This window comes from Carcharhinus amblyrhynchos, chromosome 7, assembly GCF_965287045.1.
Source record: "Carcharhinus amblyrhynchos chromosome 7, sCarAmb.v2.hapA, whole genome shotgun sequence".
NCBI classification, from domain to species: domain Eukaryota; kingdom Metazoa; phylum Chordata; class Chondrichthyes; order Carcharhiniformes; family Carcharhinidae; genus Carcharhinus; species Carcharhinus amblyrhynchos.
In genome coordinates this window covers 79,098,233-79,118,943 of record NC_137330.1, presented here as the reverse complement: position 1 = coordinate 79,118,943, position 20,711 = coordinate 79,098,233, and the positions used below count along the sequence as shown (strand labels likewise).

Genomic DNA, 20,711 nt, shown 5'->3' with positions numbered 1-20,711 from the left:
TGAGCCACGACAGATCTGCCATGATCTTATTGAATGGCGGGGCAGGCTCGAAGGGCTAGATGGCCTACTCCTGCTCCTATTTTTTACGTTCTTATGTTCTTATGTTCATTCACAAGTAGGAAAATATTATCGCCTTAAACTTTTAGATCCTGTAATTATTCATGAAAATTTGAGGTGAAACCTCAACAATGTATTGATTATTCAATTTCATGTTAAATATTTTAAGAAATACTAAAATAGCCTGAACCAATGATATGTCCAGGCTATAATATGTTTGGTGCTTGTTATGAAATATGCTCAAGGTGCCCATTTGTAATGGATTGCCTGGTTAAAGCAATTTCAAGTTAACTTACGAAAAATAACTACTGGTGCACAGCTCACTAATTGGCAACACAACGACTGATACCCCTTGATCTTTTTTACGAACCATATTTATTTAGAAATAAGTTTACCAAAGGCTTTATAATTAACTGAAACAAATAATTGCCTGGAATTACACAGATCATTAGTTCTTCCAAAATAATGGGCGGGAATTAAATGGCAGTTTATGTCACAGTTGTAGCGAATCCACAAGACACTTCATTACAATTTTCAGGCAATGAGTGACTTGCACCATTACTTGTCACACCAAAATTGATTGGGTCCCTCAATGCCACACCATTGTGAACCTCACAATTGCTCTCCACTACAAAACCAATCACAATGTCCACTTTGCTGTATTAATGCTCCTTTATTCACAACAACCACTTAGAAGAATTTAGAATGACACAGGCAACCATGCGCCAAAATCTATTAGCAAATAACTTGATATATTTTGCATCAACACTCATTTCGGACACAGCCACCCTCAAATTTTTTATGGCATTTGAAACTGAACAGCTTGAATGCAAAGAAACAAGGGAATTTTTGTGTGTTCAACTTCAATTGTTTACAGTACAACAAGTTAATTAAAGGAATTTCTTTTTACATTAGTGATGATGACTGAAGCAATGCAGTACCATATAGAACATAGAACAGTACAGCACAGTACAGGCCCTTCGGCCCCCAATGTTGTGCCGAGCTATGTCTAAACCCAAGATCAAGCTATCCCACTCCATATCAGTGATGGTCTACACCTGAATCAGAGGGGAACCAATATCCTAGGGGGTAAATTTGCAAAGGCTATGCAGGGAGGTTTAAACTGATTTGGAGGGGGGGTGGGATCCTGAGTAGAGGGGGTGAAAGTGAGGGGGGCATAAATGGGGACTGCAATGCACGGCATTGTGGGGGTGGGGCGGAGCAGGGTTTGAAATGCGTATACTTTAATGCGAGGAGTATTCGCAATAAATTGGATGAACTTGCAGCGTGGATCAGTACCTGGGACTTTGATGTTGTGGCCATTTCAGAGACATGGATAGAGCAGGGTCAGGAATGGTTGTTGCAGGTTCCGGGGTTCAAATGCTTCAGTCGGAGCAGAGAAGGAGGTAGAAGGGGGGGAGGGGTAGCATTATTAGTCAAGGATTGTATCACAGTGTCAGAGAGGAAGTTTGATGAGGACTTGTCTGTTGAGGTAGTATGGGCGGAGATTAGAAATAGGAGAGGAGAGGTCACCCTGTTGGGAGTCTTTTATAGACCTCCTAAAAGTTCTAGAGAGGTTGAGGAAAGGATTGCGGAGACGATCCTGGTTAGGAGTGAAAGTAATAGGGTAATTGTTATGGGGGACTTTAACTTTACTAATATTGATTGGAATTGCTATAGCTCTAGCTCGTTTTTGTACAAAGCGTGCAGGAAGGCTTTTTGACTCAGTATGTAGATAGGCCAACTAGAGGTGAGGCTATATTGGATTTGGTGCTGGGAAATGAGCCAGACCAGGTGCTAGACTTGGAAGTTGGTGTGCATTTTGGTGATAGTGACCACAATTCGGTTACGTTCACCTTAGTGATGGAAAGGGATGGGCATGAGCCTCGGGTCAGTAGTTTTAGCTGGGGGAAGGGTAATTATGAGGCTATTAGGAGAGAATTAGGAAGCATAGGTTGGACTAGGAGACTACAGAGACTGGGAACGTCCGAAATGTGGAGTTTTTTTCAAGGAGCAGCTACTGCAAGTCCTTGATAGGTATGTCCCTGTCAGGCAAGGAGGAATTGGTTGAGCTAGGGAACTGTGGTGCACTAAAAAAGTTGATTCGCTGGTTAAAAAGAAAAAGGAGGCTTATGTTCGGATGAGACTTGAGCGCTCAGGTAGTGCACTAGAAAGCTTTAGATTGGCTAGGAGGGAGTTGAAGAGTGAGTTAAGAAGGGCTAAAAGAGGACACGAGAAGACTTTGGCTGATAGGATTAAGGAGAATCCTAAGGCGTTCTATAGATATGTTAAGAACAGAAGGTTGGTTAGGGCAAGATTAGGGCCAGTTACAGACAGCAGAGGGAAGTTGTGTGTGGAACCGGAAGAGATTGGAGAGGCATTGAACCAATATTTCTCTTTGGTGTTCACGCAGGGGGACATAAATGTAGCTGAGGAGAACACTGGGTTACAGGGGTGTAAACTAGACAGTATTGCAGTTGATAGGGGGGATGTGCTGGATATTCTTGAGGGTTTAAAAATAGATAAGTCCCCTGGGCCGGACGGGATTTATCCTAGGATTCTCTGGGAGGCAAGAGAGGCGATTGCAGAGCCTCTGGCTCTGATCTTCAGGTCGTCGTTGGTCTCAGGTATAGTGCCGGAAGATTGGAGGATAGTGAGTGTTGTCCCATTGTTTAAGAAGGGGAACAGAGACTTCCCCGGGAATTATAGACCGGTGAGTCTTACTTCTGTTGTGGGCAAGGTTTTAGAAAAAATTATTAGGGATAGGATTTATAGTTATTTGGAGAGTAATGAATTGATTGGAGATAGTCAGCATGGTTTTGTAGCGAGTAGGTCGTGCCTTACTAACCTTATTGAGTTTTTTGAGAAAGTGACAAAAGAGGTGGATGGGGGTAAGGCAGTTGACGTGGTATATATGGATTTTAGTAAGGCGTTTGATAAGGTTCACCGTGGAAGGCTTCTGCAGAAAATGCAGATGTATGGGATTGGGGGTAATCTAGGTAATTGGATCAGGAATTGGCTAGCAGATAGGAGACAGAGGGTGGTGGTTGATGGTAAGTATTCGTCATGGAGTTCAGTTACGAGTGGTGTGCCTCAGGGATCTGTTTTGGGGCCACTGCTGTTTGTAATTTTTATTAATGATCTGGATGAGGGTATAATTGGGTGGATTAGTAAATTTGCTGATGACACCAAAGTCGGAGGTGTGGTAGATAGTGAGGAAGGGTGTCATAGTTTGCAGGGAGACTTGGACAGGTTGCAGAGCTGGGCCGAGAGGTGGCGGATGGAGTTTAATACGGAGAAGTGTAAGGTAATTCACTTTGGCAGGAATAACAGGTGTGTCGAGTATAGGGCTAATGGGAGGACTCTGAATAGTGTGGATGAACAGAGGGATCTAGGTGTATGTGTACATAGATCCCTGAAAGTTGGGAATCAAGTAGATAAGGTTGTTAAGAAGGCATACGGTGTCTTGGCGTTTATTGGTAGGGGGATTGAATTGAGGAGTCGCAGCGTCATGTTGCAACTGTACACAACTCTGGTGCGGCCGCACTTGGAGTATTGTGTGCAGTTCTGGTCCCCACATTATAGGAAGGATGTGGAGGCTTTGGAGAGGGTGCAGAGGAGGTTTACCAGGATGTTGCCTGGTATGGAGGGGAGGTCCTATGAGGAGAGATTGAGGGATTTGGGGTTGTTTTCGTTTGAAAGAAGGCGGCTAAGAGGGGATCTTATTGAAACATATAAGATGATTAGAGGTTTAGATAGGGTGGACAGTGGTAGCCTTTTTCCTCGGATGGAGAAAGCTAGCACGAAGGGGCATGGCTTTAAATTAAGGTGGGGTAGTTATAGGACGGATGTCAGGGGTAGGTTCTTTACCCAGAGGGTGGTGAGGGATTGGAATGCCCTGCCTGCTGCAGTTGTAAATGCGCCTAGTTTGGGGGCGTTTAAGAGATCCGTGGATAGGTTTATGGATGGAAAGGGATTGGTTTAGGTTAGAGGGTCATTGTTTTTTAACTGGTTGGCAGAACATCGTGGGCCGAAGGGCCTGTTCTGCGCTGTAATGTTCTATGTTCTATCATTTTGGTGTGCTCCATGTGCCTATCCAATAACCACTTGAAAGTTCCTAAAGTGTCAGACTCCACTATCACAGCAGACAGTGCATTTCACAGTCAACCACTCTCTGAGTAAAGAATCTACCTCGGACATCCCTCCTATATCTCCCAACATGAACCTTATGCTTATGCCTCCTAGTAACAGCTACATCCACCTGAGGAAATAATCTCTGCATGTCCACTCTATCTATCCCCCTCATAATCTTATAAACTTCTATTAAGTTGCCTCCTCCACTCTAAAGAGAAAAGCCCCAGCTCCCTCAACCTTTCTTCAGAAGGTCTACCCTCCAAACCAGGCAGCATCCTGGTAAATCTCCTCTGCACTCTCTCCAATGCTTCCACATCCTTCTTATAGTGAGGTAAACAGAACTGCACACAATATTCCAAATGTGGTCTCACCAAGGTCCGGTATAGTTGCAGCATAACCCCATGGCTCTTAAACTCAAACCCTCTGTTAAAAAACACTAACATGCTATAAGCCTTCTTCATGGCTCTATCCATTTGAGTGGCAACCTTCAGAGATCTGTGGATATGAGCCCCAAGATCTCTCTGCTCCTCCACATTCCTCAGAACCCTGCCATTGACCCTGTAATCCACATTCAAGTTTGTCCTACCAAAATGAATCACTTCCCACTTATCAGGGGTAAACTCCATCTGCCACTTTGCTCCCCAGCTCTGCACCCTATCAACGTCTCTTTGCAGCCTACAAGAACCCCCCACCTCATCCACTACTCCACCAATCTTGGTGTCATCAGCAAATTTACTAACCCACCCTTCATGTCATTGATAAAAATCACAAATAGCAGAGGACCCAGCACTGATCCATGTGGTACATTGCTGGTAACTGGCCTCCAGTCTGAAAATTTTCCCTCCACCACCACCCTCTGTCTTCTATGAGATAGCCAGTTACTTATCCAATCAGCCAAATTTCCCTCTATTCCTCACCTCCTTACTTTCTTCATGAGCCTACCACGGAGAACCTTATCAAATGCCTTACTAAAATCCATGTATACGACATCAACTGCTCTACTTTCATCTACACACTTAGTTACCGCCTCAAAGAATTCAATCAAATTTGTGAGGCAGGGCTTACCCCTCTTGAAACTGTGCTGACTATCCCGGATTAAACTACATCTTTCTAAATGGTCATAAAACCTATCTCTCAGGACCCTTTCCATATCAAATGGAATAGGATGAGCCTGGTCTGCCATTCAATGCTGAACTAATTGTGGCCCATCTCCACTTTCCTACCTGCCCCCCATAACCTTCGACTCCCTTGTTGATCAAAAATCTGTCTAACAGAGTCTTGAATATAGTCAATCGCTGAGCCTCCATTGCTTAGAAAAGAAATTCCTCACCTTCACCGAAAAAGAGAGTCCCCTTATTTTGAAACTATGCCCCCGTTCTAAATTGCCCCACAAAGGTAAACATCACCTCAGCATCCACCCTGTCAAGTCCCCTCAGGATTCTGTATGTTTGAATAAGATCACCCTCTCATTTTTCTGAACTCCAATGAGTATAGGCCCAACCTGCTCAAACTTTTCTCAGAAGACAACCGCTTCAAGCCAAGAATCAGCCTAATGAACCTTCTCTGAACTGCTTTGAATGCAAGCAAGAAGACCAAACTTGTCTAGATGCAATCTCACCAATGTCCTGTGCAGTTGTAGCAAGACTTCTCAATTTTTATACTTCAAAAGCCAAAGTTCAATTTGCCTTCCTGATTATTTTCTGTACCAACATTGTGAATCATCTGCAAGGACACCCAGATTCCTCAGTATTGCAGCAGTCTGCAGCTCTCTCCATTTAAATAATATTCTGCTTTTCCTGCCAAAGTGAACAACTTCACATTTTGTCCCATGCCAATACTATGGTTAAGAAAGCCCACCAACGCCTCTACTTTATCAGAAGCCTAAGGAAATTTGGCATGTCACCAACTTTTACAGACACACCATAGAAAGCATTTTCTCTGGTTGTATCACAGCTTGGTATGGTTCCTGTTCTGCCCAACACTGCAAGGAACTATAAAACGTCGTGAATGTAGCCCAATCCATCATGCAAACTAGCCTCCCATCCATTGACTCTGTCTATGCTTCCCGCTGCTGCAACAAAGCAGCCAGCATAATTAAGGACCCCACGCACCCCAGACATTCTCTCTTCCACCTTCCTTCTTCGGGAAAAATATGCAAAACTCTGAATTCACGTACCAACCGACTCAAGAACAGCTTCTTCCCTGCTGCCATCAGACTTTTGAATGGACTTAGCTTGCATTAAATTGATCTTTCTCTACACCCTAGCTATGACTATAACACTACATTCTGCACTCTCTCGTTTCTTCTCAATGAACAGTATGCTTTGTCTGTATAGCGTGCAAGAAACAATATTTTTCACTATATGTTAATACGTGTGACAATAATAAATCAAATCAAATCAAATTTTACTCCATTTGTTTTGCGGTAAGAGTCTGGATGAGTTTTAAAAATCTAATCATTATTTGCTGACTGCAGCACTGACCTTGTCTCATCTCTAAATCTTGACCCTGCAAGTGAATATTTGGTCAAATCACTGCAGGGATCTTCATTACCAAAGGGATCAAAAGATTATTGTACAGACAGATAAACCTATTTGCAGCACACCCAGAGCATCCTCTAAATCTGTTATGGAAACAGGTTTAGTATAACTTACTTTAAAATGCTTACCCTACACAGACAAAAAACGACAAAGAAAAAGGGAAAGGTGGAAATAGACGTGATAGGCTTGAATCAGAAACAGCAGCTAAAACAAAGATGTAAATGGACACAGAAAACCCTACCTAGGCATGGAAGAACAGTACTTTACCCCAATCAAGTTGATGAAACAAGCTAATGGTATTCAAAGCATTTCAAAATAGTAATGTCAGTACTTCCCAAATATTATCCTGGTTAGACACCAATTTCATGCTTCAGACTTGGGGGAGCAGGAGTGGGTGTATGAGAAATGTTCAGTGGGAGTATGGGAAGGTTTCTGTTGTTGAGTGGAGGGTGGTGGGAAGGCTTTTCTGATTGAGTGGGGCAGGGAGAAGCTTAAGTTGTTGAACAAGGGGAAGTTTCAGCAGTGGAGGAGATGGGGGTGGCTTCAGTTGTTCTGCATGCTGTGGAATGAGTAGCCCCAATTGCTGAGTGGGAGCAGGGCTTTATTCTGGGCCAGTGAGTTGTGTGTGTGTGTGTATATATAGAGTATGGAAGGGGTGGGGGAAATTAAGTGTTGGGGGAGTTAATGACAAAGAACATAAGAACATAAGAAATAGGAGCAGGAGTAGGCCATCTAGCCCTTCGAGCCTGCCCCGCCATTCAATAAGATCATGGCTGATCTGTTGTGGCTCAGTTCCACTTTCCCGCCCTCTCCCCATAACCCTTAATCCCCTCTCTTATCAAGAACCCATCAACCCGCTTCTTAAAAATGTTTAGCGAGATAGGGCTTCTACTTACTTTTTGACAGCAATTGGGCCTCAGAGTATAATCCATTTGGCCACGCCCAGCAATTGAAAAAAACAAAAGATTTAAAGGGCCCACGCAGCTGTCAAAAATAAGTTCCAGCTCAGAGCTCGTAACCCCAAAATCTTATCTTGCAATCCCAGTAAGGATCACGACTCAGAATTTGGAAAGTTTATCAGTGTGGATTCTGTATTTTATGACAGAAAGTATGTAACAACAAATCAATTGCAAAGCCACATTTGCAGTACTATGTGCAGTTTAAGGCTCCACATCATAGGAAGATTTTTGAGCAACAAGAGGATAAAGAGCAGATTCAGGATGATGCTACCTGGTTAAGAGGAAATACAACAAAAGACTTTCACGATTAATGGTGCCAATTTGTCAATTTGATGTAAGGAGATGCAACAAGGGACAAAACCAATCAATTCAAACTGCACATAAATGATACAAGACAACTGGCTGAAATAGGCAAACAATGAGTGGGAACAAAGTGAGCTCACACCATGGTTCTTACACCAATGACAAACACATAACTCATATGTAATAGTGATGAAGAAACAATGTTTGTATGATTTTATTTGTAAATTAATACAACAGCTATATTAAGGTGCATGCACAACAAAATAAAATTACTTTAAAAAGAATACTTGACAAGAAACGTCTTCATGTTATCCTGTCATGAATGAAAAATTCTCACAATGGAGACCTAAACCCACCTACCTGTGAGGAGGTTGAAATGACAGCGGACCCACTGGTCAGTGTCTATGTTATAACAGTCAATTTGGCGAACTAGAATCCGATCGTTGTTGTAGTCCAAGTCATTTCCTCCAAGGACGTAAAGTTTTCTATTGACTGCTGCCATAACGTGATAGACTCGTCTCTGTAACATTGGACTGCGGCTGAGCCATTTATTCTGAAAGTCAGAAAGATTTCAAAACATTACAGAGGGTTTGAAAATAATTTATTTGGTTATTTGCTGATAATCCTGTGTAATTGCTCTCGTCAGGTCAGGGCATATCAAAGGCCCCAGTTTTAACTACAGCAGGCAGGTGGCAGGCAGAGTCTGCTCCCCTGTTGTTGACACTGCAAACAGTTTGAGACGCAGCCTTATTCACATGAGCATATGAATGTATGCATGAAGACCACAAGTCAGCCACCCAGCCATTTCAGCCTGCTCCGCTATTCAATGAGATCATGGCTGAGCTGATTGTAACCTCAACCCCACATTCTTGCCTATCCCCAATAACTTTTCACCCCCTTTTTAGTCAAGAATCTAGCTAGCTTCTGCCTTTAAAATATTCAAAGACTGTTTCCACTGCCTTTTGAGCAAGAGAATTCCAAAGATCTCAACTTGACAGAGAAGAAAAAACACCCTTCATTTCCGTTCTTAAATAGGTTTGAGGGGGGAATGGAGGAGAGGGAAAACAACTTAGAGGGAGGAAGGGCTGACAGAAGGCTGAAGTTTTTAATGTGATGTTAAGAGTTGGGAGAAATTAAGATTAAAAATGCAACTGGGATAAAAGAAAATAAAACAGAGAGTTGATAAGGGCAATTGTCTGAAGAAATATGAATTAGCATATCAGTGAGAAAAGCATGTGTTTACCTAGGTAACTCGAGGAAAACAATGGGGAGAAAGAAGAGGTGACTTCAAAGTGGAGAGATAAGGAAATTGCCACTTGTATGTCAAAAGCAGACTCTAGAGGATGGGTAAGATCAAAGAGTTATATACCCATAGTACAATAACTGGGGAAAAAGAACACAGTCACAGTTAACATCACAGCCACACCCAGCTGCAAAAACAACTGGCTGCACTTCGTTAAAACTGAAGATATTTTCCAAAATGTGACCACATAACCTATGTGTGGTAATTATTTGCTGGATTTAGCTCATTGAGTTACATAGAATTGGATGTTGTTTGGGAACAAAAAGGAATTGGTATTTTGGAAACAAGTGGTAGTTCATGTAATTGAGGTGGCATGGTGGCACAGTAGTTAACCATGTTGCCTCAGAGAGCCAAGGATTCTATGATTCTATAATGGTGTGTATAGCCATCGGTCTTGTAGTGTATTATAGTCTTTCTTGTTGTGTGTTTTTGTTTCCTTTAACGTTAATAAATTTTCTTTAGTAATTGTTCACACAATGGGCCCAATCTTACCATTGCTTTGCACCTGTTTTCGGGCACAAAAACATGTAAAGTCCGGCAAGAGGCCATTAACATCATCTGCGCCCGCGTCCACACAGACACCCACTTTACCAAGGCCCGAAAATGGCCATGATCCGATTTGCACCCGAAACAGGCGCAAGAGCGATTTAAATGCAATTGCATGCATTTAAATCGAATTAATGGGCTGCCACCCAACTTTACCAGCATTTCCCCTTTACCATCGCATTCGCGAGTCTAGATTCAGCACAAAACAGACAGGCTTGGCAATGGTCTATTTTGGGCGTTCCAGCTTCTGAAGAGGTACTTCAGAGCTTCCAACAGCTCTCTAGCTCAGATTGGTGGTGGTGGTGGGGTGGGAGGGAGGCAGGCCAGCTCATTCTCCGGGGTTGGGGGTGGGGGGGGTCAGATGTACCTCTGGCAGACGCAGGGAGGGAGGACAGATTGTTTTCTGGAGAAAGGGGGAGGGAGGGAAGCCAGATCGTTGTCTGGTTACGGCGTGGTGGTGGGGGAGAGACGGCAGAGGGAAGACAGATTGTTGTTTGGTTGGGGGGCAGAGAAAGGCCAGATTGTTGTCTGGTGGGGAAAAGGGGAGAGGAGGGCAGACGGAGACCAGGTTGTTGTCTGGTTGGGGGTGGGGAGGGGCAGAGAGAGGACAGATTGTTGTCTGGTGAGGGTGGGAGAAGGAGGGAGGCCCAATCGTTCTCTGGTGGGAGAAGCAGAGGGGACCGCTGTCACTTTGCGGGCCATCGGTGCACAGGAAGGGGGACAGAGAGTTGTGATCAGTCTGGGTAGGGGCTATTGCTCCCACTTTTCGCCCCTGGGCCACTTTATCTGCTTTTTGTGGTCCAGCAGCAATGTGAGAGGAGCATGTTTCCAATTTTTTTTCTCACTACGCATGCGTAGTTCAAAGCTCCAATCAAATCAGCAGGGTTTTGGGTGCGCCAAGCCCCGCCGACGGCATAATTCAGACCCGCACTTTTTTTTCTAGCTAAGTGTGTAAGGGGGCGCCAAAGAACAGATTTCCAAGTCGGATCTGAATTGCGCCCAGATTCAGCACTTAGAATGAAAACGGTAAAATCAGGCCCACTGACTGGACTATTCCTTCCTGGTATACAAATACCAATTTTCAAATATACACCACTAAGAACTGGTGTTCCAACTTACCTTCTGGGTTTTGGGATACCCTCACATTTAACATCAGTGAGTTTTTTAACAGTGGATCCAGAAGCTGCCTTATACAAGCAGTTATGAAATTGTCAGCCATTGAAATTAGTCTCCAAAATGGTTGTATAAGAGTATGGGGTTTCAGAAAATCATAGAACCTCTGCAGTGCAGAAGGAGGCCACTCGGCCCATCAACAACAATCCTATCTTGGCCCTATGCCTGTAACCCCACGTATATACCTTGCTAATCTCCCTGTTACCAAGGGGCAATATTGCATTGCCAATCAACCTAAGCCACATATCTTTGGATTGTGGGAGGAAACTGGACCATCCGGAGGAAACTCTCGCAATCACAGAGAAAACATACAAACTCCACATAGACAGTGACCCGAGGTTGGAATTGAATCCTGGTCCCTGGTGCTGTGAGGCAGCAGTGTTAACCACTGTGCCACTGGATTTGTTGATGGTTTTTTTAGCAAATCTAGGAAAGTGCTATGGCCCCAAAAAAATGTATGTTAGCATTAGCCCTTTGATGTTTTCACAAACATGCCCTGCATGCTTGAGGCCCTGGTCAAGAAGGAGGCACATGATGTGCATAGGCAGCTGGGATCAAGTGAATCTCAAAGAGTATAGGGCATGTAGGAGTAGAGTTAAGAGAGAAATCAGGAGGGCAAAAGGGGACACAAAATTGTTTTGGTAGATAAGGCAAAGGAGAATCCAAAGAACTTCTACAAATACATAAAGGGCAAAGGGGTAACAAAGGAGAGAGTAGAGCCTCTTAAGGAACAACAAGGTCATCTATGTGCAGATCCACAAGAGACGGGTGAGATCCTAAATGAATATTTCTCATCAGTATTTACTGTTGAGAAAAGCATGGATGTTAGAGAACTTGGGGAAATAAATAGTGATGTCTGGAGAAGTGTACATATTACAGAGAAGGAAGTGCTGGAAGTCTTAAAGCACATCAAGGTTGATAAATCTGCGGGACCTGATGAGGTATATCCCAGGACATTGTAGAAGGCTAGGGAGGAAATTGCGGGTCCCAGAGCCAAGATGTTTGAATCATCAATAGTCATGGGTGAGGTGCCTGAAAATTGGAGAGTGGCAAATGTTGTGCCTTTGTTTAAAAAGGGCTGCAGGGAAAAGCCTAGCAACTAAAGGCTAGTGATCCTCACATCTGTGGTGGGTAAATTGTTGGAAGGTATTTTGAGAGACAGGATCTACTGGCATTTAGAGATGCAAGGACTGATTAGGGACAGTCAGCATGGCTTTGTGAGTGGAAAATCATATCTCACAAATTTAATTGCATTTTTTGAAGAAGAAGATGGATGAGGGCAGTGCAGTTGATGTTGTGTACATGGACTTTAGCAAGGCGTTTGACAAGGTGGGTTGTTGCATAAAGTTAAATCTCACAGGATCCAGGGTGGATACAATATTGGCTTCTTGACAGAAGCCAGAGAGTAGTTGTAAAGAGTAGTTTTTCAAACTGGTGGCCCATGGCCAGCAGTGTGCCTCAGGGATCAGTGCTGGGCCCACTGTTATTTGTCATTTACATTAATGATTTGGATGAGAATATAGTTAGTAAGCATGGTTAGTATAGTGTAGTATAATATAGTTAGTATAGTAGAGTTAGCATGGTTAGTAAGTTAGCAGATGACACCAAGATTGGTGGCATGGTGGACAGTGAGGAAGGTTATCTCCAATTGCAATGGGATCTTGATCAATTGGGCTAGTGGGCTGATGAATGGCAGATGGAGTTTAATTTAGACAAATGCGAGGCAATGCATTTTGGTAGATTGAACCAGGGCAGGACTTACTTAGTTAATGATAGGGTGGTGGGGAGAGTTACAAAAGAGATCTGGGAGTACATGTTCATAGCTCCTTGAGAGTGGAGTCACAGGTGGACAAAGTGGTGAAGAAGGCATTCAGTATGCTTGGTTTCATCGGTCAGAACATTGAATACAGGAGTTGGGATGTCTTGTTAAATTGTACAAGACATTAGTGAGGCCATGCTTGGAATACTGTGTGTAATTCTGGTCACCCTATTATAGAAAGGATATTATTAAATTAGAAGAGTGCAGAAAAGATTTACTAGGATGCTACCGGGACTTGATGGATTCAGTTATGAGGAGAGGCTGGATAGACTGGGATTTTTTCCTCTGGGGCAAAGAAGGCTGAGGGGTGACCTTATAGAGGTCTATAAAATAATGAGGGGCAGATACAAGGTCAATATCTTTTCCCAAAGGTTGGGGAGTCTGAAACTAGAGGGCATAGGTTTAAGGTGAGAGGGGAGAGATACAAAAGTGTCCAGAGGGGCAATTTTTTCACTCAGAGGGTGGTGAGTGTCTGGAACAAGCTGCCAGAGGTAGTAGTAGAGGCGGGTACAGTTTTATTTTTTAAAAAGCATTTAGATAGTTACATGGGTACGATGGTTATAGAGGGATATGGGCCACATGCGAGCAATTGGGATTAGATTAGGGGTTTAAAAAAAAGGGTGGCACAGACAAGTGGGGCCGAAGGGCCTTTTTCCATGTTGTAAACCTCTATGACTCTATGCTTCCTCTGTTCTTTCCCCTGCTCCTTAATTTACAGTTACAACTCATGGCCTATAAGAAGATTCATAGCTGATACGAAAGTGATCTTGAGCTCTACAAATAATTGCTGGAAAATATACAGTACAGTCTTAAGAAAGCTTTACAAATTTTCAATTATTTGCTTTGTTTAGTCAGAAAACGGATATAGCAGGAACTGCAACATAACTTTAATAACAGCCAAAGAAACAGACTTTCCTGGCAGTGTCCATATTATATCAGAGCACAGTCTCCAAATCTGGTTGTATAAGTCTACCAGGAGTTACTTTGGTCACCTGCTCTTGTTCGGGAGTTTAATTTATTATTGAAGTGTAGGTGCAATGAGCCTTGGCTTACATTGCAATTTGGCAAGTTATACAGATAAGAATCATTGTTGGATCTTCATTTTCAATAATGGAGACACACTGAGCTCAACAATACCTTGATTGCCTTATACGGCATTATGGGTTTGCATGCAAGTTGCTTGCCATAAATCGATGACGTAAACTTTGAAGAATAAAGCTCAAGTTAGGTCAAGTGATGTTTAATGACGCACTGAATCAGTAATGAAAATATCAGGGCCTCGAAATTCATCAGTGCCTGAAAATAGGCATGATGGGGGTAGCCATCATGTTTTGCATCAGTTTAGTTTGGTAGCATTTAATTTATCACATGGTAAAGCACACATGTCGTAGTCCAATGTCAAAGATGAGCTATAACAAATGCAGGACTCCACATTTGAGTACTTTAATTCATCACTTTAATAATTCTACCTTGCATTCTGGTTGTCTACTGAAAATTAAAAATGGCAGGTGGTGTGTTTCAGGCTTGTAGGGTGTGTACACACTGCCTACCAGATTGCATGGCTGACTACTGATTTTGGGCCTGAACAATGGGCACAGTGCCATTGAATTTCTGGGCCACTATTTGTCCTGAATGAACTAATTTCTTCTTTAAGTTTGGACCAATAGTAAACTCCCTAATGAATGGCTACAAACAACATCTGCTTGCTGTAGAAGGCACCCTGTGTTCTTCAATTAGATCTTCTTTAGCAGCAAAGTCTGACAGGTGAGTTCCTGAGCACCATAAGGAACGGAGACTCTCGGGAATTGAGGGGCCATTCCGAATCAACTGACAAGTCATTACTAATCAGTATAGAAGAAGAACGGGTCACTGTCTGTACCAGGTATCTATGTGCTCTTTGCCAGATGGCAGTTATTACCGCACTTGAGAATGTGTTGAAAAGTAACAAACTCAAATACCAAACGATAGAGTTATTGGAATTCAAAGCCATACCCTTTCAGCTGTGACTTCTGTTAGTCACTGTATTCAAACAATCTGCTACATGAATTTTAAAAAGCTAGTGCACGTGTAAACATGAAACAGACCTGATTAGAAAGACATTCACTCTTTGAACAGTGCAATAACTTTTTTTATCAAAAGCACATCTACAAATAATGGACTGATTTTCTTCCACTTTGCATTAAAGTGCACAATATGCAAATATATGTCTAGCACTTAGTTTTCTTTGAATTTCGAAGAGTCAGTATTAAAATTGATGATCTATTTATAAAAAATAAGGAAATGAGAATTCATCTACATTCAAAGGATTAATTTCAGTGAAATACAGAAGAGAAGCTATAGCCTTCGGAACACAGGAGTAGGAGCAAGCCATTTGGCCCCTTTGAACCTGTTCCAGCATTCAGTTAGATAATGGCTGATTTGGTTGTGGTCTCAGCTCCACTTTTCTGTCTGCATCCCACAACTTTTGCCTCCACTGTCAAACAAAAATTTATATCAATTCAGCCTTGGATAACTTTAAAGTCAAAACTTCCACTACCTTCTGGAGAAGAAGCTTCCACTGCCTTTTGGGGAAGAAACTTCCACACATAATGACACACAGAGTAAAAACCTCTCAGGATCTGTCTTAAAAAGACTTCTTATACTTAAATTACATCCCCGAGTTCTAGTTTCCTCCGCCAGAGGAAATAGATGCAAATGGGTATAGATGCAACCTGTTCAACCTTTCTTCAGAAGGTTAGCCCTTCACCTGAGGAATGAGTTGAGTGGACCTTGTCTAAATTGCTTCTAATGTGATTATATCTTATTTTCAAATAAGGAGATTAACACCATACACAGTACTTCAGAATGTGGTCTCACCAAGGCCCTGTACAGCTGCAGTAAAACCTCATTGTTTGTATATGTTATTCCTCTTGCAATAAATGTTGACATTCCATTTGCCTTTCTAGTTATTTGCTGTAACTGCATGCAAACCTAATATGATTCATGTACCAAGACACCCAGATCTCCCTGTACAACCGAGTTTTGCACATTCTCTCCATTTAAATAGGATACTGCTTTTTTGCTCTTGCTGCCAAAACGGGCAAGTTCACATTTTCTCACATTATACTCCATCTACCAAATTTTTGCCTACTCACTTAACCTGTCTATATCCCTTTGCAGACTCATGATCTCCTCTTGACAACTTACTTTCGTGTTATCTTTGTTTCATCAGCAAATTTAGCTACCACATATTGGTGTCTTCCCCCAAGAAATTGGTATACGTTATAAATAGTTGAGCGAACAACACTGATCCCTGTGGCGCCCTGCTACTTACAACTTGTCATCTTGAAAAATTTATCTCTACTCTCTGCTTCCTGTTTGTCCACCAATCCTTTATCCATGCGAATATGTTGCTCCCCACACCACAATCTTATGTAGCAACCTTTGATGTGGCACCTTATCAAATGCCTTTTGGAAATCCAAACACATATCTACCAGTTCCTCTTTATCTGCCTTGAACATTAATTACTCTAAAGACTCTAGTAGATTCATTAAACACGTTGTTGGCTCTGCCTGATCAAATTGTGATTTTCTAAGTATCCTACTACTGTGTCCTTAATAATGGATTCTAGCACTTTCCCTTTGACAGATGTTAGGCTCATTAGTCTACAGTTTCTTGCTTTCTGCCTCCCTCCTTTCTTGAATAAAGGCGTTCGTTCAGCTATTTTCCAATCTGCTGGGACCCTTCCAGAATCTAAGTAATTTGGAAGGTTATAAATAATGCACCTATTATCTCTGTAGTCATTTCCTGTAAAACCTGAGGATGCAGGCCATCCAGTCCTGGGGACTTAGCAGCCTTTAGGGCCAGTAGTTTCCTACCATTTTTTTCCTCCCTATCGTCTCTTGATTTTCAACTATCTCTGTGAGTTTTCTAAGTCATCTACCATGAAGACAGATAAAATAATACCTGTTCAGTCTCCACCATTTGTTTGTTTTCCTTGAACAATTCACCAGGCTCACACTTGAGAGGACCAACACAGTTTTAGTTATTCATTTCTATTCAAATATTTGTAGAAACTCTTACTATATTTTTTATATGACTAGCTAGCTTTCTCTCACACTCTCGCTTTCTGCCTCTTTTTTCAGTCATTTTTTGCCAGTTCTTAAAGTCCGTCCAATCCTCTGACCTGCTGCTAATCTTTGCAGATTTGCACGATGTTTTTTTCCGTTTAATATTATGCTTAACTTCCTTATTTAGCCATGGGTGACACATCTTTCGCAAAGCGATTTTCTTTCTTGCTGGGATAAATCTTTGCTGAGAGTTATTAAATATATCCTCCAACGTCTGCCACTACAGACTCTACTGTCTTGCGTTTTTTAATATAGTTTCCCTTGGTCAGCTCTGTCTTCATATCCTCATGGTTACCTATATTTACATGTAAAATACTAGTCGTGGATACACACTTCTCACTTTCAGCCTGGCCTGGATAGGCTTTGTATTGTTTAATCTGGTAAGTCCCTGATGCAAAAATGAACCCGCATTGGTTTGTATTCATAATTTTGGTTGAACATTTTTCTATTTAAGGCATTTGTTTTTGCTCTTAACTATACTTGATGTTATGCAAGGGCAAAATTAGTGAGGCTCGTTCCTGGATTGGAGCTGAGCTGGAAGGTAGAGTTAGTTGGACAGAGATTATAAGAGCATAACCTTGATTCTCCAAGCTGCCAGTCTAATGACGCTCCATTTTGGAGACATAGATTTTGATAAATGTGTCTGCAATGTCTAATGAATTACGTTTTCCACAAATAGAAGCAGTCATTAGATTAGCAACTAGGAGACTGAAATTCCAGCAGGAGCACATCAGCAGGATGAGTATATTTACCCTGGTGTGTTTGCATATTGGCACATCCAGTTGGATGTTCTCAGGTTTGCCTCAGTTTCCTCAACACACACTGGGAACACTGAGGCCAGAGTATAAAGCCAGGATTTCCTGAGCAAATTTAAGGCAGAATCTGCAATTTCTGTTGTTTGCCAAATTGTTAACTTTTACCTATTTTGCTGTTGATGCTAGAATAAACCTGCTGATTGTATGGGTTGGAAAGATAATTTAATTTACTGACAGGACCCTGTAGATCAATCTGAGGTTAAGAAAGCATCCAATTTTGATGGGCACGGTTCAGTGCCGCCTGGGAAGAGACACTTTCTACAATGAAGAATTCCACTCCAGATTTAGTTCTTGCCATCATATGAAAGATAAACATTTTGACTTGATTTTAAAGAAATTCTAGAAAATAAGAAATAGGAGCAGGAGTGGGCCATTCAGCCCTTCAATCCTGCTCCACTATTCTATAAGATCATGGCTCATTAGATTGTGGCTTTAATTCCACTTTTTTTGCCTGCCCTCCAGAACTACTAATTCCCTTGTCAATCAAAAATTTGTCTAACTCAGCCTTGAATACATTCAATGGTCCAGCTTCCACTTCTCTCTGTGGAAGAGAATTCCAAAGACGAATGATTGTCAGAGAAGAGATTCCTCCTCACCTCTGTCTTAAATGAGACCCCCATCCCATTATTTTTGAACTGTAGCCCCTCGTTCTAGACTCTTCCTCACGGAGAAACATCCTCCCAGTATCTACTGTGCCAAACCCCCTCAGAATCCTATGTTTCAATAAATTCACCTCTCATTCTTCTAAATGCCAATGAATATAGGCTCTACCCATTTAACCTTCCCTCATAAGACAATCCCTTCAACTAGGAATCAGCCTCATACACCTTCCCTGAACTTCTTACAATGCAACATCCTTAAGTAACCAGAACACAAATAAACACCAATTGGTCTCACCAATGCCAATTACAGCTAAAGCATGATCTCCCTGTTTTTATACTCTACTCCCCTTGCAATAAAGGTCAACACTTCATTTGCCTTCCTAATCATTTGCTGTACAAGGACACCCAAATTCATCTGTACTGCAGCAGACTGCAGTCTCTCCACAATTACATTCGGATAATATTCTCCTTTTCTGCTCTTCTGACAAACTGGACAACCTCATTTTGCCACATTATACTTTCATGCCTTAAGATATTTGGAATAAGATTCATTTTTGCCACAGTTTCAGGTATAGGTGTGTGATGAAGCCACAAAGTTGATCAACTTTCTACTCGATGTGATTTTTAATTATTTCTCATTCCAGTGGATAATGAAGGTTCTATGGTATGGACATAAGGGTAAAAACAAGACACCAAACGGCGAATAAGCTACATCGGTGGTAGCCAGCAATACATTTGTATGTTTATTTGCCAGACGCATCAATGCTAAGGATGCTTAAGTGTCTTTTTAGAATATTCGGTAAATCAGAACAAAGCCGGAAGCATACAACAAAATTGATAACAATTATGAAGATTCTTCGATTGTGAGAAATCATCACTGGCTTGAACAAGTCTACTTATAGCAAACAAGTGCCGCATATTTATGAATATCTGGCAAGCCAACTAAACTAAGCTATCAAAAGACCTTATCTTTCTGTGAGATAACTTCATTACAAGTTACTTTGAGCACTTTTTTCCACTGCTGAAAAAGAATAATTTTTTTGTGTGTGCTTACAAACATCGACACTGAAGTTTCAGAACACTACACAATAACAATGCTGCCTACCTGACTTGGATCATACACCATCAGTCTGTTCTGGTACTGAGCAGTGTTGGTCACTCCACCTATCATGAAAAAGATAATATTAATTCTTGCTTACAGATGATCGGATAAGAATTTCAACATGCTGCTAATTTTCATTCCATTTCTTTCTGCATAATCGTCACGGCACTTTCTCACAATGTAAAGACGTAATAGGCAGGCTGGAGGTTTTGGAGTGCCAATTACGCTTGTCCTATGGATATGCTGACTCATATCCTGCAGTATTTGACTCAAGTGGCCATTCTTTACACACAAGTTTACAAGTGACTGTGAGCAGGCTGTTCCAGTGTGGAAAAGATTCATCATAGGTGAGATCAATCTCATCCTCACCCAATATCCACACACTGTTCAGCTGGGGACCAGGGGACCAAGGTCTGCAGGAAACCAGAGAATCGAGAGTGGCAGGACCCGAAACTTGCACCGATTTTCCTGCTGTGTAAATCTGAGACCGTGTCTTAGTACTTTCTTTCTGAGATCAGTTAACTTGTAAACAGATTAGGAATCAAACCAGGAGCTGTACACTGTACCTTATTGGGCAACACACATATTAATTTAGCCATCAAAAGGTTCTATTTCTACCTTTTAATATCATCTTCTTACTATTTGTGGTCAACTCATATTACCAAATTCCAGGGAGCAACATATTGCTTAACAATGCGAATGGCTAATTGACTTTAAAATATAAGATTACAGGATTAATACAGCATTAATTTCATGATAAAAATCCTTTCGTCAATAAGATAAGTACAAAAAGACTAAAATGATGCAACTTTACTGCACGTGCATGATACTAGATGGTATTATAAAGTGTACATCAGAATAAGTAAGGTTCCAGTCACACTAAACTCTAGCTTTAATTTTACCCAAGCGAGATGCAATTTGTTTAACTTATTTTGAAACAAATTTCCCATGCACTTGGGCATTCCACATGATCTGAAGGAGACTTGAAGAGCATAACAAATTGTGAACTGTGGAACAACAATCCAGACATCAATCAGGCTTCTCCCACAATGTACAATCTATTCGATCATAGATACCGACCTTCCTACTTAATCTCCTGTTGGATTGTTCAATGTAAATAATACTTCTGATCCACAGAAGGAATAAAGCAAGCCCTTGAATTTGCATGCATATCTTCACCGTTCAATCTTGGCCTTCACTAAGACCAGAATTCCAACACTCAATGGTGTTTCAGCGAGTAATTAATAA

General features: G+C 41.7%; 1 protein-coding gene across 4 annotated transcripts in view; it reads right to left on the bottom strand.

Moving 5' to 3' along the window:
• klhl32 (kelch-like family member 32) overlaps positions 1–20,711 on the bottom strand; it is a 277,267-nt gene that overhangs the window by 22,490 nt on the left and 234,066 nt on the right. For all 4 annotated transcript variants that reach the window (XM_080192648.1, XM_080192649.1, XM_080192650.1 and 1 more), the window contains 2 exons: positions 19,467–19,525; positions 8,354–8,546 (listed from right to left, as the gene is read on the bottom strand). In XM_080192648.1, the coding sequence (XP_080048774.1) occupies positions 8,354–8,546; positions 19,467–19,525 (252 nt within the window). The remainder of the gene's footprint in view (positions 1–8,353; positions 8,547–19,466; positions 19,526–20,711) is intronic.